General features: G+C 41.6%; 1 protein-coding gene across 1 annotated transcript in view; it reads right to left on the reverse strand.

The window, feature by feature from the left end:
• Positions 1-13,609, reverse strand: part of CHD7 (chromodomain helicase DNA binding protein 7) — a 189,976-nt gene that overhangs the window by 122,442 nt on the left and 53,925 nt on the right. The window contains exon 2 of the mRNA XM_011931946.1: positions 3,451-5,289. Coding sequence (XP_011787336.1) covers positions 3,451-5,115 — 1,665 coding nt within the window. The 5' untranslated portion in view covers positions 5,116-5,289. The remainder of the gene's footprint in view (positions 1-3,450; positions 5,290-13,609) is intronic.

Raw genomic sequence — 13,609 nt, forward strand, 5'->3', positions numbered from 1 at the left:
TTTTGATGAAACCCCGTGTCCACTAAAAATACAAAAATTAGCAGGGCATGGTGGTGCGCGCCTGTAGTCCCAGCTACTCAGGAGGCTGAGGCAGGAGAATCACTTGAACCTGGGAGGTGGAGGTTGCAGTGAGCCAAGATTGCACCACTGACTCCAGCCTGGCAACAGAGTGAGACTTCATCTCAAAAAGTAATAAATAATAAACAAATAAAGTTAATTTTACACTGTAACTACATGGGAAATGACATAATTATGTAGCAAGGTTTGCACTTCAGGAGATCAGAAGCTAAAATTAGAAAAGAATTAACATATATACCATGGAGTGGACATTATACTAGGCACTCAGTATATGTTAAGCCCACTTAATCTAACTCCCTTTGTGCTGGGTGCTATTTTTCCTGCTTAACTAATAAAAACTCTGAGGTAAACAGAAGTTAAATCCTTTGCCTAAGGTCACCAGGTTAATAAATGATAGAGCTGGGCTCCACATACCTTTCTAACTTTGAAGTCTATGTTCTGTGCCTAAGACTTTACACCGCCATAACCTTATGTTCAAAACTGAGTGTTTCAAAATCTGAAGAGGATACAAAGTTAAGCAGAAATAAGAAAGCAAATAATCAATGAGCAAAATGGAAAATATAATTGTACTTAGAATGAAAATACCTCAAATGTCCTAGTTTACATCCCTGTAAAGATCCTGAGTTTGCCTATAATGACACACTCAAAGAAGGAGGCAATGCATGTGGGCTCTCCTGAAGTCTAGCACAGGACACAGCATGCATGGAGCCTCCACTGCTCAAGGGCTCACATGCCACAGACTCATACATGTCCTCTGAAAAGGCCATTGAGGTATCTGTACTCTTAAAACCCAGGAAAGCTGGAGGACAGCAACAGTTCTCATCCAGAGATTAGATTATAATCACAGGGGGTCTCCAAACAGTGCTCGCCCTCTGGTGAAGAGAGAGGATGCCAGAATGAGAAGTCTGAGAAACCACTGCTCTAAAATATCCCTTGCTTATTAAGAAACTTTCCAGGGAATAATAATTCCTAAAAACTAAGTCACATTCATTTCTATCCTAAAAGCCTCCCATGTCTGCTGGCCTCAGGGACAGTACTTTTGGTCTGCTCTGAGGAGAGGCGTTTTGCCCTGAGGTTATGTAAGAATCACCGAGGGTGGTTATATGAGGATCACCAAAGTCTTCAGGGAAGCTGCCCTGCCCACCGGCTGAGGGCAACTTTCCTGAAGCCACTACTTGTCCTGTGGTCCCAGGAGTCTTCCTGACCTCCACTCCCCCAGCCCAGCTTAGGACGAAGCTTCAGAGCCTCTGTATTAAATGCCTGGCTGAACCTAAAACAAAAAACAAACAAACAAAAAAATTTTTTTTGAGATGGTGTCTCACTCTGTTGCCCAGGCTAGAGTACAGTAGCATGATCTCAGCTCACTGCAACATCAACCTCCCGGGTTCAGGCATCTCTCCTGCCTCAGCCTCCCGAGTAGCTGGGACTACAGGTGTGTACCACCATGCCCAGGTAATTTTTTTTTTTTTTTTTTTTTTTTGAGACGGAGTCTCGCTCTGTCACCCAGGCTGGAGTGCAGTGACCAGATCTTGGCTCACTGCAAGCTCCACCTCCCGGGTTTACGCCATTCTCCTGCCTCAGCCTCCGGAGTAGCTGGGACTACAGGCGCCCGCCACCTCGCCCGGCTAGTTTTTTTTGTATTTTTAGTAGAGACGGGGTCTCACCGGGTTAGCCAGAATGGTCTCGATCTCCTGACCTCCTGATCCGCCCGTCTCGGCCTCCCAAAGTGCTGGGATTACAGGCTTGAGCCACCACGCCCGGCCCCAGCTAATTTTTTGTATTTTTTAAAAGAGATGGGGTTTCACCATGTTGGCCAGTTTGGCCTTGAACTCCTGACCTCAGATGATCTGCCTGCTTCGGCCTCCCAGAGAGTGCTGGGATTACAAGCATGAGCCACCATGTCTGGCCTAAAATACTTTTTTTTTTTTTTTTAATGAACTGGCAAAAAGCATAGAAGACAATTATCACCACTAAAAAAAAAAAAGCTGCTCTGAGATGCCCTGAGTGGCTTTGTTTACCAACCAAACCCTTTTACTTTCAACACTGCTTTCAATCCCTTCTGCTCTCAGTTTGACCCTTCTGGTCCAAACTGTCCTCAAAGGCCTGGACGACAGGTTCATACTTCATCTTCTGCTTCTCCATCTGTCCTGTGGACTGTCTAATCAATATCACTGGCTCCCCCCTCCTTTTAAGTCCAAATTCCTTAAAAAGGAATCCAAGATCACAACAATCTGGCCCTGACTGATACTTTCCAACCTATTCCCTGCAGCAAGCTTGACTTCCTGTGCCTTTGTTTAGCAAACCATCCCTCAATCTGAACTGCTGACCTGGGTTCACCTCCCTGGGTAAGGCCTACCCAAGTTCCAAGCACCCTCAACTACAGGTTATTTCCTCTCTCTGGACACTTGTCACATAATCATGCCTGGTCTTTCACTCTTTTGTATCCTCACATGAGGTCTTATTTCCCCAAAATTGATAATAAGTGCATCAAAACAATCACTATGCTTTATAGCACTAAAATCAGCTACTGTGCACCCCAAAAACAGAACTGCAATTCTGGTAGATAATCAGTATATATTTTTGAATAGCACTAAGAATAATCTGTATACATAGGCATTAATTTCTCTTTCACAGACCTAGGGCATAAACACCAAAATTTATAATGGAAAGATGTCTTTGTGAATATGATAATTTAAAACTTAAATCTGTTCTTCTATAAATTCTAAATAATAACAAAAACATCAGCTTACAAAAAAGGAAGATTCCCTACTTCAGTGCAGGGTACCCAAATCTTTTAGAGACCAAACATCTTCTGTGAATTATCATTTACTGTGATTTTCTACAGTTTGCAATTTAAACTCATACTAAAATTCAACAGTTAGTAAAATAAGTATCACAGAAGTATACATTTTGCAGCTTCCCAAGAAAAATATCAATATAAAAGAAGAGATGGAGGAGACTACCACACACATATAAATCTTTGCTAGAAACCAAGTGTCAGCGTATTTTTAAAACACACACACACAGAGAAAGAAAAAGAATAAAAAAGAATTCAGAGAAGGAAACAAAAGCATTTGTCTCATGAGCATTCTGAGTCTTCTGTCCATCTCCCTGCTAGTGGCAACCTAGCTCCTTGTCGGCAGGGACCCAGTCTTAGTTATCTACATATCCTTAACATCTAGCACAATCCCTGGGACAGAGAGATTCAAGAATTCTTGCCTGAATAAAATAAATGCCTAAGCCAATAACAAATAAAAATTAAGGCACTCATAATGGAAAAGATTTTCATAGCTTAAAGAAAAATTTGATTACACAAGTTAGCCATGTTGAATTTCACATTGCAATGCAGAGGCAGGCTCTGTGTCCCCTTACCTGATGCACAGGCACTTTCTGCGGGGTGTTCTGGGGTGATGGGTGGAGCTGTGCCCAAGGCTGGTGATGAGGGTGTGGGGGTGAAGACTGGTGGTGCAAGCCCGGGTGGGGCTGCAGTGGAGGACAGGTTGGCAACTGTTGAAAAGACGGCTGTTGACCAGGATGTTGTTGGCCAGGTATCAGTCGTTCCTGGATTGCTTGTGGGTCTCCAAGGCCAACACCAGGACAACCATTTGGCCTCATGTGCCCAGTCAACTCCCTTGGTGCCGAGGACATGCCTATAAATGGACGAGACTGCTGCATGTTTCTGGGGCCCATATTCCTCTGTCCGATTCCCATGGCACCAGGTGGCTGGTGAGATGGCTGAGGATGGGGCATATTTGGATAACTGCCAACTTCCATTGGTATCCCAGCACTTCCCGGCCTGACTTGTGGAGGAGGAGTGCCTGCTGGATTACTCATTGCTTTCATGGGTGACATGGGAGGTGGAGAGGCATAAGTTCCCTGAGGCTGTGAAGGATGCATAGTTTGTGTGTTCATTTGGTTAAGTGAGCCACTGGGGTGGATGGGCTGCTGGTGCATTAGTCCTTGACCACTGTTTGATGGGAATCCTACAGCATTGGGGTATCTTGGTACGGACTGATTCATTGGAGTATTATTTGTAAGGCCTAAATTTTGATTCATCCCTGTATTGTTAACTAATCCCTGATTTAGGTTACTGTAAGGATATCGAGAATACTGCCCTGAGTTGTTTATAGTAGGAGAGGGGACTGTCTGGCTCCGAGAACTAAAGTTAAGGGTTTGTGGCCTAACAGCCCCTTGTTGGGGAGGATTCGGGGAGAATCTGGGGCTGTGGGCAACTGATTCTCCATGGAGAGCAGTAGGGGGGTGGTGATGGAACTGCTGCACCGAGTGACGCAAGGAAGGTGCCATGCTGGGATTCTGCTGGGGCACATGGGACAAGTGGCCGGGTCCTGAGGCGGCAATAAAAGGATTTCCCTGATTGAGGCCCTCTTGACCTTGGGAAAACTGGCTCATCCTCTGCTGTGGCTGACCATGCTGCTGCATGGAAAAATCCCCACGTGCCATATAGCTGCCCATCTGCTGCATGTGCTGAGGGTGGCCCTGTGCAGGGGGCCCTGACGGAGCGGGCTGTGGTGGCTGCGGTTGTGGCTGCTGCTGCTGGTAGGGGGCTCGTATCTGGTCTGGTACCTGAACAGCCCTGGGGCCCCACATGGAGCTGCTGTCCACAAAGGATTGCCCATGCCTCTCATTCTGCATGCCAGGGTAGACACCCATCTGACCACCACCACTGCCACCATGGGGCACCTGAGGAACGGGTGGGGTGTGATACTGCGAGTGCGGAGACGCGAGTCCGTTCCCAGGGGTGTTGCTCATCATTCTGTTTGGCTGATCCATCAGATGCATCTTTTGTTGTTCATACTGATTATAGTGATCAAAATGTGTCAGCTTTGTTTGATTTTGATTAGTAGAAGGATGATGAAGGGATGGCTGTAAAGAGGCAAAGCCTTGGTCTATTGGCATTTGCTGACCCATAGGATTTACTGGATTTTCCGGGTAACCACATTCTCCGAGGCCTTCAAGACCTTCACTGAAAATATTCCCATCCTCGCCAAAAAGACTCATCATTCCTGGATCTGCCATCTTCTTCCAATACACGGCTCCTCCAAACCACAGCTCAGGAGCTTGCCTGTGCTTCACTTCACTGAGGTGTTTGCCCTCAAAGCCTATAATCCTTAACTAATCTTCTTCATGTCATTCCATATTTCTTTAATTCTCTTGGACCCTGCAGTGTCAGGCAAAGTCTGGATATAGGTCCTAGAAGGGAGTTAGGGGTGGGGGAGAAGAAGGAAGAAAACAAAGAATTAGGATCCAATGATAAAACTGCCAGTATTTTGTACATCTGAATTTGGTCCCCATTAACAATACTAATCTAGCTCCCTCACCGAGTTGTATTTTATAAATTTAGTTCACTTTAAGAGAAACTCATTAGTTTCTACCAGAAGCATCATTATGATCAGTTACTTAGAAAGCAAGCAAAACACTAACCTTAACCTTAAATTAATCCATTCACTACACTTCCTAGCGTTCCATTCTTGAATGGAACAGAACAAAAGAACACAACATGAAGCAGCAGCAGCTGCCACAGCAGGCAAGCAGATGTATGAATATAGCCAAGCAGCTCATCTGCTGAACTAAAGCCCTGGAAATGCTCTGGTTACGAACAGCCCGCCCTTAACCTTATTCCCCTGAGCGGTGTAATCAGATGAGCAACAGCAGCACCAAGGGCTGTGAAAAGCTCAACTTAGTTAAATTGACTAGAGGATTATACAAATACCAAAATCGGTCATTTCATATGAATTAGATATTTACAGCCCATATACAACTATGTAACTGCAACAGAGGCATCTAACAAGAAAGTGTTCATAATGATGTTGAAAAGCAACCTTGAGAACAGTACAATACATACATAATTTCATTATGTTTAATGGCAGAAATATACAAGATTCATAAGGAGACTAAAAGAAAAGCTTTCACTCTCCAAGAGGACCAATTCCACTCATGGCTCTGAGCCTACCATGGTCCCAGTCTGCACTGACACACAGCAGCCCAATTACCAGGCTCATTATTCACCCGCAGGCATGCTGGGCTCTGGTGGACCAGAATCCCATGTGATCACTCAAGAGGAAACTAGTTGAGTAGATACTTTGTCGACAATGACTATTCTCATAACTAGAAACACAACTTTCTCCAGAACTGACAATTAAACAGAATAAAGTTCAAAATATGCTCTCCTCACCACTGCCTTAAGTCCTTTTGGGACAAGGCAGGACCTAAGCAGGTAGGGAGACAAGTGGGCAGGCATTTGTGTTCGCACCCTACGTGCTTCCAGTGCACAGTATACACTATGTAACATGCTGCATTTTATTCAAAGTCTTCCTAACGACCCTGTGTCAGATTAAAATAACTAATTTAAAGAATGCTTTGACAATCTAAACAGGGAAGTGTTTTTGTTGAATGCTAATTAAATCAACGGCCTAATAAAGAACTAATTCATATAGAGAAAATGACTGAAATCTCAAACATCTTTGGAATTTCACTCATTTTTTTCTTTTATAAGGATACTAAGCATTGTGTGATACTAGCACACTTGAAAAAAACAGTATCTTGAAATTTCCAAAGTGATGCTATAAACAGGCACTCATAAATTCTACTGACACGCTTCCATAAGAGCATGGGAATGAACAATGGGCTAACCAACACTCCTGAGAACTTACCAGTAAGACACATAAAAATTCTGTTTCTGCCTGCCCTATTCTAACACATTCCTAACAAGGGGAGAATTTTGCTTACAGAAAATGTAAACAACATTCCTGTTCACTGTCAGAACTACAGACATAACACCTGAGAGGGTCTCCAGGTCTGTAGTTTTCAGGTGACAGCTGTCAGCTAAAGTCAAAGGTCTCTTCACTCCGCCGCTAACTGCCATGAATTTTCTGATCTACTTTCTCCAAATGCAGAGGTCAGATGGGTGAAAATAAGGTGAACATGAAAGCCATTTTACTGAAAACACGCTGCTTTACTATGCAACTATTTTAAAATCCAAAATAAAGAGAAGTAGACATCTCCAGTGCCAGTTGCAACAAATATTCATAAAATTAAATACACTCCTAAGAAGGCTAAGCAGTCAGTTGTCATTTATTCAAGGCTCATTTTAACTTTGAAAGAAATAAATACTGGAATGGACTTGATAATAGCTTAAACCAGCCATGCAGACCAACCACTTAGCAAAACAACCTTTCAAATTAGCTTAAGGAAAGTCACGTCTACATATGTGTCCTGGGGAGCAGCTTCATTCTCCAGGGTCTGCCAACTGTCATGGGAAGAAATGCTACTGACTGGATGGGGTTCCAGGCCAGCTCCAGGTAAAAGTGATCCCAGAGGGAGTGGATGGCTTAGCCCACTAGTGACCTTCTCTTGCAAGCCCACTGAGCCCAGAGGCAGAGAGGCAGAGCCAGATCAAGCTTGGAGAAGTGGCGATGAAGTTGGTGCTTACTTTTTATCAGCTTAAGATTCAGAAGAAGGACAAGCTGCCTAAGGGCATGAGTAGGGAAAAAACAGCCCTCCCTGACAGTAACCATACTGACCCTTGGCTGTACTCCTCTTCCTGTTCCCGACACCCTTCTACTAAGTGTCCATCTCCCAGAGGCATGAAAAACGCCAGCATTATATGGTATCAACTAAGCATGTCGCTCACCACAACTACAATCATGCTCAGGTAAGGTCCAGGCAGAGAAGTTCAAAAACTGGCTTTGTAGTCTGTCATTAGTGACCATTCACTGGGACAGCCACCAACGCCTTCCTGCCCCTTTTCTGACCTCAAGACCCAGCTGGCAACTATGCCAGGAATCCATCTGGTAGCTGCATTTCATATTTCTGATTTGAGCTAATCTAATTAATTTGTTTTGGTCCTTTTTATAAATTTGATCAAGACCATCTGAAAGCCCACTTTCCCAAGTCGCAGCTGCAACATATAATTTTGTGTTTCTATAAAAGATATTCATTCAAAGCCCTATTTTGAAAGCTTCTCCCTTGTCTACAGACAATATCTAGATTTTCTGTGTCTAGACGAACACTGTTCAATGGGCCACAAATGCGAGCCATTACATGTAATTTTTAGTTTTCTAGTAGCTACATTTTAAAAGTAGACCAAAAGAGTGAAATCCATTTTACCAATTTCTATTTAACAGAATAAATGCATAATACTGTCATTTCAACAGGTAATCAATATAAAAAAATGAATAAGCTAGTTCACATATTTTGGTATTGAGTCTTTGAAACCCAGTATGTAATTTATACTTACAGTATATCTCAATTCCTATTAGCTACATTTCAAGTGAAAAAATGTACATATGGGGCTATGGCTTCCATACTGGACAGCATGAAGTATTTAAAAAGAAGAAACAGAAATAACACATCAGCAATGACATTTTTTTAAGTCTCATAATTATCACCTGGGTAATAAACATTCGCATTGCATTTATGTTTTATTTGGCTTTACATAAAAATTAACTCTCAAATCACAATCATTTATTCAAAATGTATTTGAATATTTACTGAGCACTACTGTGATCCAGGCACTAGTCTAAGAGCTGGAGAGAGATCAGTGAATAAAACAAAATTCCCTCTTGTCCTCATGGAGCTTATATATCTGTAAATGATGAATCTCCTAAATAAGAACTAAGATTCAGGGCTTATGTTATTAAAAACATCAGTTACCATTTTACAAAATACTCCTCAGTAACTTCTGATAAGGAATAGTCTAACTAAATGTGAGAATATGTAGCAAACGGTACAGATGCATATAACGGAGACACAGTAATTCAAGTTTCTACTCAGTGCCCTATTAGCCAGCATTTTCTGAGATGTGAACGAAAGGACAGTTCAGAAGATGCATGTGTTTGGGGGTGAGGAGGGGTCACAATGAGAGCACGCAACTAACAGAATCATCAACATTAGAGGCACACTGTGAAACCAATTACAAACATTTTAGAGCTAGGAAACACTCTGAAGAACTTCTAATCCAAATCCCTCCTCATTTAACTGATGAAAAAAAATCCTTTTATAGACTGAGAGGAGTAAACTTCCACAAAACATTTTAGTGACAGTTCCCAAAGATGAAAGAAATGAATGACTGAAATGGCAGCTTACTAGCGAGGAGAATATATTAAAGGCCTACATCAAGTCTGTTTGATTCAGAGAATCACTAAAAGAATGCTGCCATCATCAAATAGAAGTGAATTTCCTTTCCAAAAATGTTTTTAAATTATACCATATATTACCTTTAGGAAACAAGCATATATCAACACCAAATTGGAGCTATTGGTAAATTTTACTGGGAAATAGCCAAATGAAAAATGGGCAGATCCAAGCACAGAATCAATGATAAAAGCAATGGGTGCGCAAGAAACCAAGATGAAAGAAATGTCACCGAAAACATTAATATTTTGAAAAAATATATGTATATATAAAATTTATTCATAACACATTTAAAATTTTTACTTATTATATTTATTTTATATATAGTGATTTTCTGACCTTTCAAAACAACATAAACAATTATTTACTACACTCTTCTCAAAGTAGAATGGCATTTGTATAGCTGAGTTTTAATTTGGTAGTGACACAGAACCTTTTTGTGTTACAGGTATGGGCTAGAAACCCAGCAAGGAGGTAGGCGAATATATACCACCTTTCCCATGCAAAGTATCTCCTATAGCTCAACCACTATACGTCCAATTGTGTAAGTAAAATGTCATCCAAGGGAAACTGATAAACAGCCAACAAGTGGGCAAGAGTGAAATCATAGGATATTGCCTATTGGATACTGAAGACTATTTTGCTGTTTATGGTTTGAATTTGTTCAAAATCAAACAAATTTCAAATAGAAATTTGTTCTATTCAAATTTCTCTCTTCTACCTCCAAAGAGCATAAGGTATAGAACACAGCTGTGGTAATGATTCTGGGGATGAGGGTGGAGCATGAATCAGAATTTCTAAGGAAGCATCGTGCAGCTGAAAAAACAGCACATCACAACCCCCATCATAACCCATAGAGACACCTCTCAATCATCAAGGCTACAAAACATATCAAGAGGGGCAAAGAATCCACACACTGGTAGGTGGACAGACCGAAGATAAAGGGCTCACACTGCTGAGTTTCCACTCAAAGTGAAAGTCCTTTCAGCTAGATCCTGAAGCCAGTTAACAGCAATCTCCTCCCCCTGCCCCATCCACAACCCAGGCCCCGACAGCCACTTGGGAACATCTAGCAGGGCCAATGCTTGCTGGTGAAGAAGACATCTATCCAGCTGACAAGAACCTGGATAAAGAATCAGGAAGTGCCCCCCCAAGTCACCAACACCAGCATATCAGTTCACCACAAAGTATTTTCTGTATTTGCTTCATGGGTCAAATGATGCCCTTCCTGAACTCCCTGGTTGGCCAGCGGGGCCAAGACCACGTTTTCTTCCTGGTCAAGACCACATTTTCTTCCTCATTAGTATGCTAAGACATTGCCAATACTCTATGACTGCGCTGTGTAATCCAGCAGCCACCAGCCACATGTTGCTATTTAAACTACTTAAACTAAATAAAACTTAAAATTTAGTTCCTCAGTTGCACAAGTCACATTCAAGTTCTCAAAAGCCACATGTGGTTGGTGGCTACCTACTTGATAGTGCCCATAATGAACATTTACATCACTGCAGAAAATTCTATGGATAGCACTCCTATGTATTTCTTCTTAGAGGTAACATGTTTTAACAAAGACCGTATTAAATAGCAGCAATCCTCTTTCATAAAAAAATATTTTCTCCTCTTTCAGAGATTAGTATTCTTTTAAAGGTCCATATTTACCCTTTGGGATGAAATATATGGTATGTTTCCATATATCATATTTTATGTTAACTATACTTACAACCTATGTCTCCTTTCTGTATTATCTCCCAACATATATTCCTATTTCTTCACAAATAATTTTCAATATGTTAGGAATAATTCTCAACTATACAAAATTCAGAAAAATATTAAGAAAAAAAAAAAAGAAGTATGTGAAGTCCTTCTAAGGTCTGTTTGTCCCCAAGCATCATATTAAAAATAAAACCATAGAAAGCAATAAGGATTGCATTGGTAACCTCCATTCATATTACTAGGTTATCTCCCATTTTGCTGATATTAACAGAAAAGACACATTTTTAATAAGGAAAACCACTGACATCGTATAGAGCAACGCTACGCCTTATGTTAGCATTCCCTATGACAGCAACATCATCCCCATCTACCTCTTTGACCTAGCCAAAAAATGGGAAATAAGCCTAGATCCTTCCTGTCATCATTCATTTAAAAAATATTCAAGGTTAACAGACACTGTGTATACAGTGTTGAACGAAACAGATGTGGCCCTGTCTTCATGCAGCTTGCAGTTTGAATAAATGCCCCAGTACATCCCACATATTCAGTGCATTTCCCAACCTGCTAATGCTCTCTCCCAGATATTTATGGGTCTACCTCCTCCTCCCTGTTTACACTAGCTCTGAAGTAATCAGGCCTTCATGGTTTAGTGAACCACAAAAAATTAGAAATCTAATCGGTTCTCCCAAGTCTGGTCTCAACGCTTTCACACTACTGACTGAATGATCTTATAAAACACAGATTACATCATACCTCTCCCTGATTAAAATCCTTAAAGGACCTCCCATAGCTTTCAGGTTCCACTCCAAATGCTCCAGCATGCTTGAAGGTATTAATAATCAAATCTTTCTTGAGCTGTCCATTCTCAACTCCCTTAACTCCCTTCCCTCTGTCCCCTGAAGCACTCATAAACACCCCCATTAGGTATATCAAACTACTGAAAGTTTACCAACCATCCATCAGCTATCTCACACCTTCTTCGCCTTCACACCCATGGTCTCTTCTGTGGCCTCCTTATCCCCTCACTGTACAACCTGGCCTCTTTTTCATCTCAGTTCCTTTGTTATAACTCATCCCCAGAAGCTTCCTGACCCTCAACCCTCCCTCTTCAGGCTGATTCCAAAGCCCTCGCTGGCACTAGCACCACATCAACATGAGCAGAAGCTGCAAAAGTGCCAAGCACCCTACTGTTCTTATGTTTTCAGCTCCCTCTCTTTCTGGAGACTGGAGCCTGGCCATGTGAAGTGGAGTCCTGAAAGACAGGACCCCTGGCACCCCTGGGAGCTGGTAAGAGACGCAGAGTCTCAGGCTCACCTCAGACCTCCTGCACCAGAATCTGCCTTTTATTAACAAGGGCCCCAGGTGATTCCTGTGCATGTGAAAGTTTGGGAAGTCCTGCTCTTAGACTCTGAGCTCCTCCTATAGAATAGCACACACTGACCACTCGGTTAATATAATGGACCAACAACAAATGACACATTACAAATAATATTACAAAGTAATACAGATATGTCACTTAAAGAAAGTAGTCTTGACATTTGCATCTGACAAATAAACAATACTGACTTCATTCAAAGAATTATGAACAGCCCTTAGTGAAAAATTTAATCTGTAACAGTTTACAACGAGTGGGTATCTAAAGATGGTTAATTTTAAAGATATGCCCATCTGTTTGCCAATCATTTGTGCAAGTCAAAAAAATGCAGTTAACATTAATATCTAATGCTATGTTACATAACATACTATTTCACAGGTTTCTTGCAGAAATCTTTCAGTTATTTCTACATAACTTTGAAGAGTCTGGATATTCTGAGTAGCCTTTATGATAAAAAAAAAAAAAAAAAAAAAAAGCTGTTCTTCTGTTCCTTCATTTGGTATTGAGGGTAATACATTTCCTTTCAAGGCAACTAATGAAATAATACTTGGCTAACAGCTTATACTAAGCGCATGCCCACAGCACTAGCTTTTTCCTAAGTGGTCAAAAGAAGTATTATTACCCCATACATAAGTTATGCCACAAAAGCACAAGGATCATGGAAATTTATGTTCTTTAGAGAATGGCCTTTACACCCTGCAATTCAAAATTCAAATACCACTCTCTGAAGCTAACTCCTAAAAGCTAAGCCCACTGAGAAGGTGGCCAGCACCTTGACCCTAATGTGGAGACAGCTGACCTGCTGCCCCAGTGCAGACACCAAGAAAATATGTCTAGCAGGGTCTTCATACCATGTATACAACATGGCCTAGCAACATATGGGCATACATTCTAATAGCACCTGAAGCACTCAACACTGTACGGCAAAACAGAAATGACGACAAACATGTATCCATATATACCATATCTAGGTGTAGATCAAATATGTAGCTATGTAAAATATGTGTATCTATCCAATATCTTTTTTTTTTTTTTTTTGAGAGACAGGGTCTCACTCTATCACCCACGCTGGAGTGCAATGGCACAATCACAGCTCACTGTAGTCTCCAACTCCTGGGCTCAAGTGATCCTTCCACTGTAGCTTCCCAAGTAGCTAGCACTATAGTTGTGTACCATCACACCCAGCTAAAATTTTTTCTTTTTTCCCCTGGGAAACAAAGTCTCATTATGTTGCCCAAACTGGTCTTGAACTCCTAGGCTCAGGCAATCCTCCTGCCTCAGCCTCTTAAA

This window comes from Colobus angolensis, unplaced genomic scaffold, assembly GCF_000951035.1.
Source record: "Colobus angolensis palliatus isolate OR3802 unplaced genomic scaffold, Cang.pa_1.0 Scaffold92, whole genome shotgun sequence".
Taxonomy (NCBI): Eukaryota; Metazoa; Chordata; class Mammalia; order Primates; family Cercopithecidae; genus Colobus; species Colobus angolensis.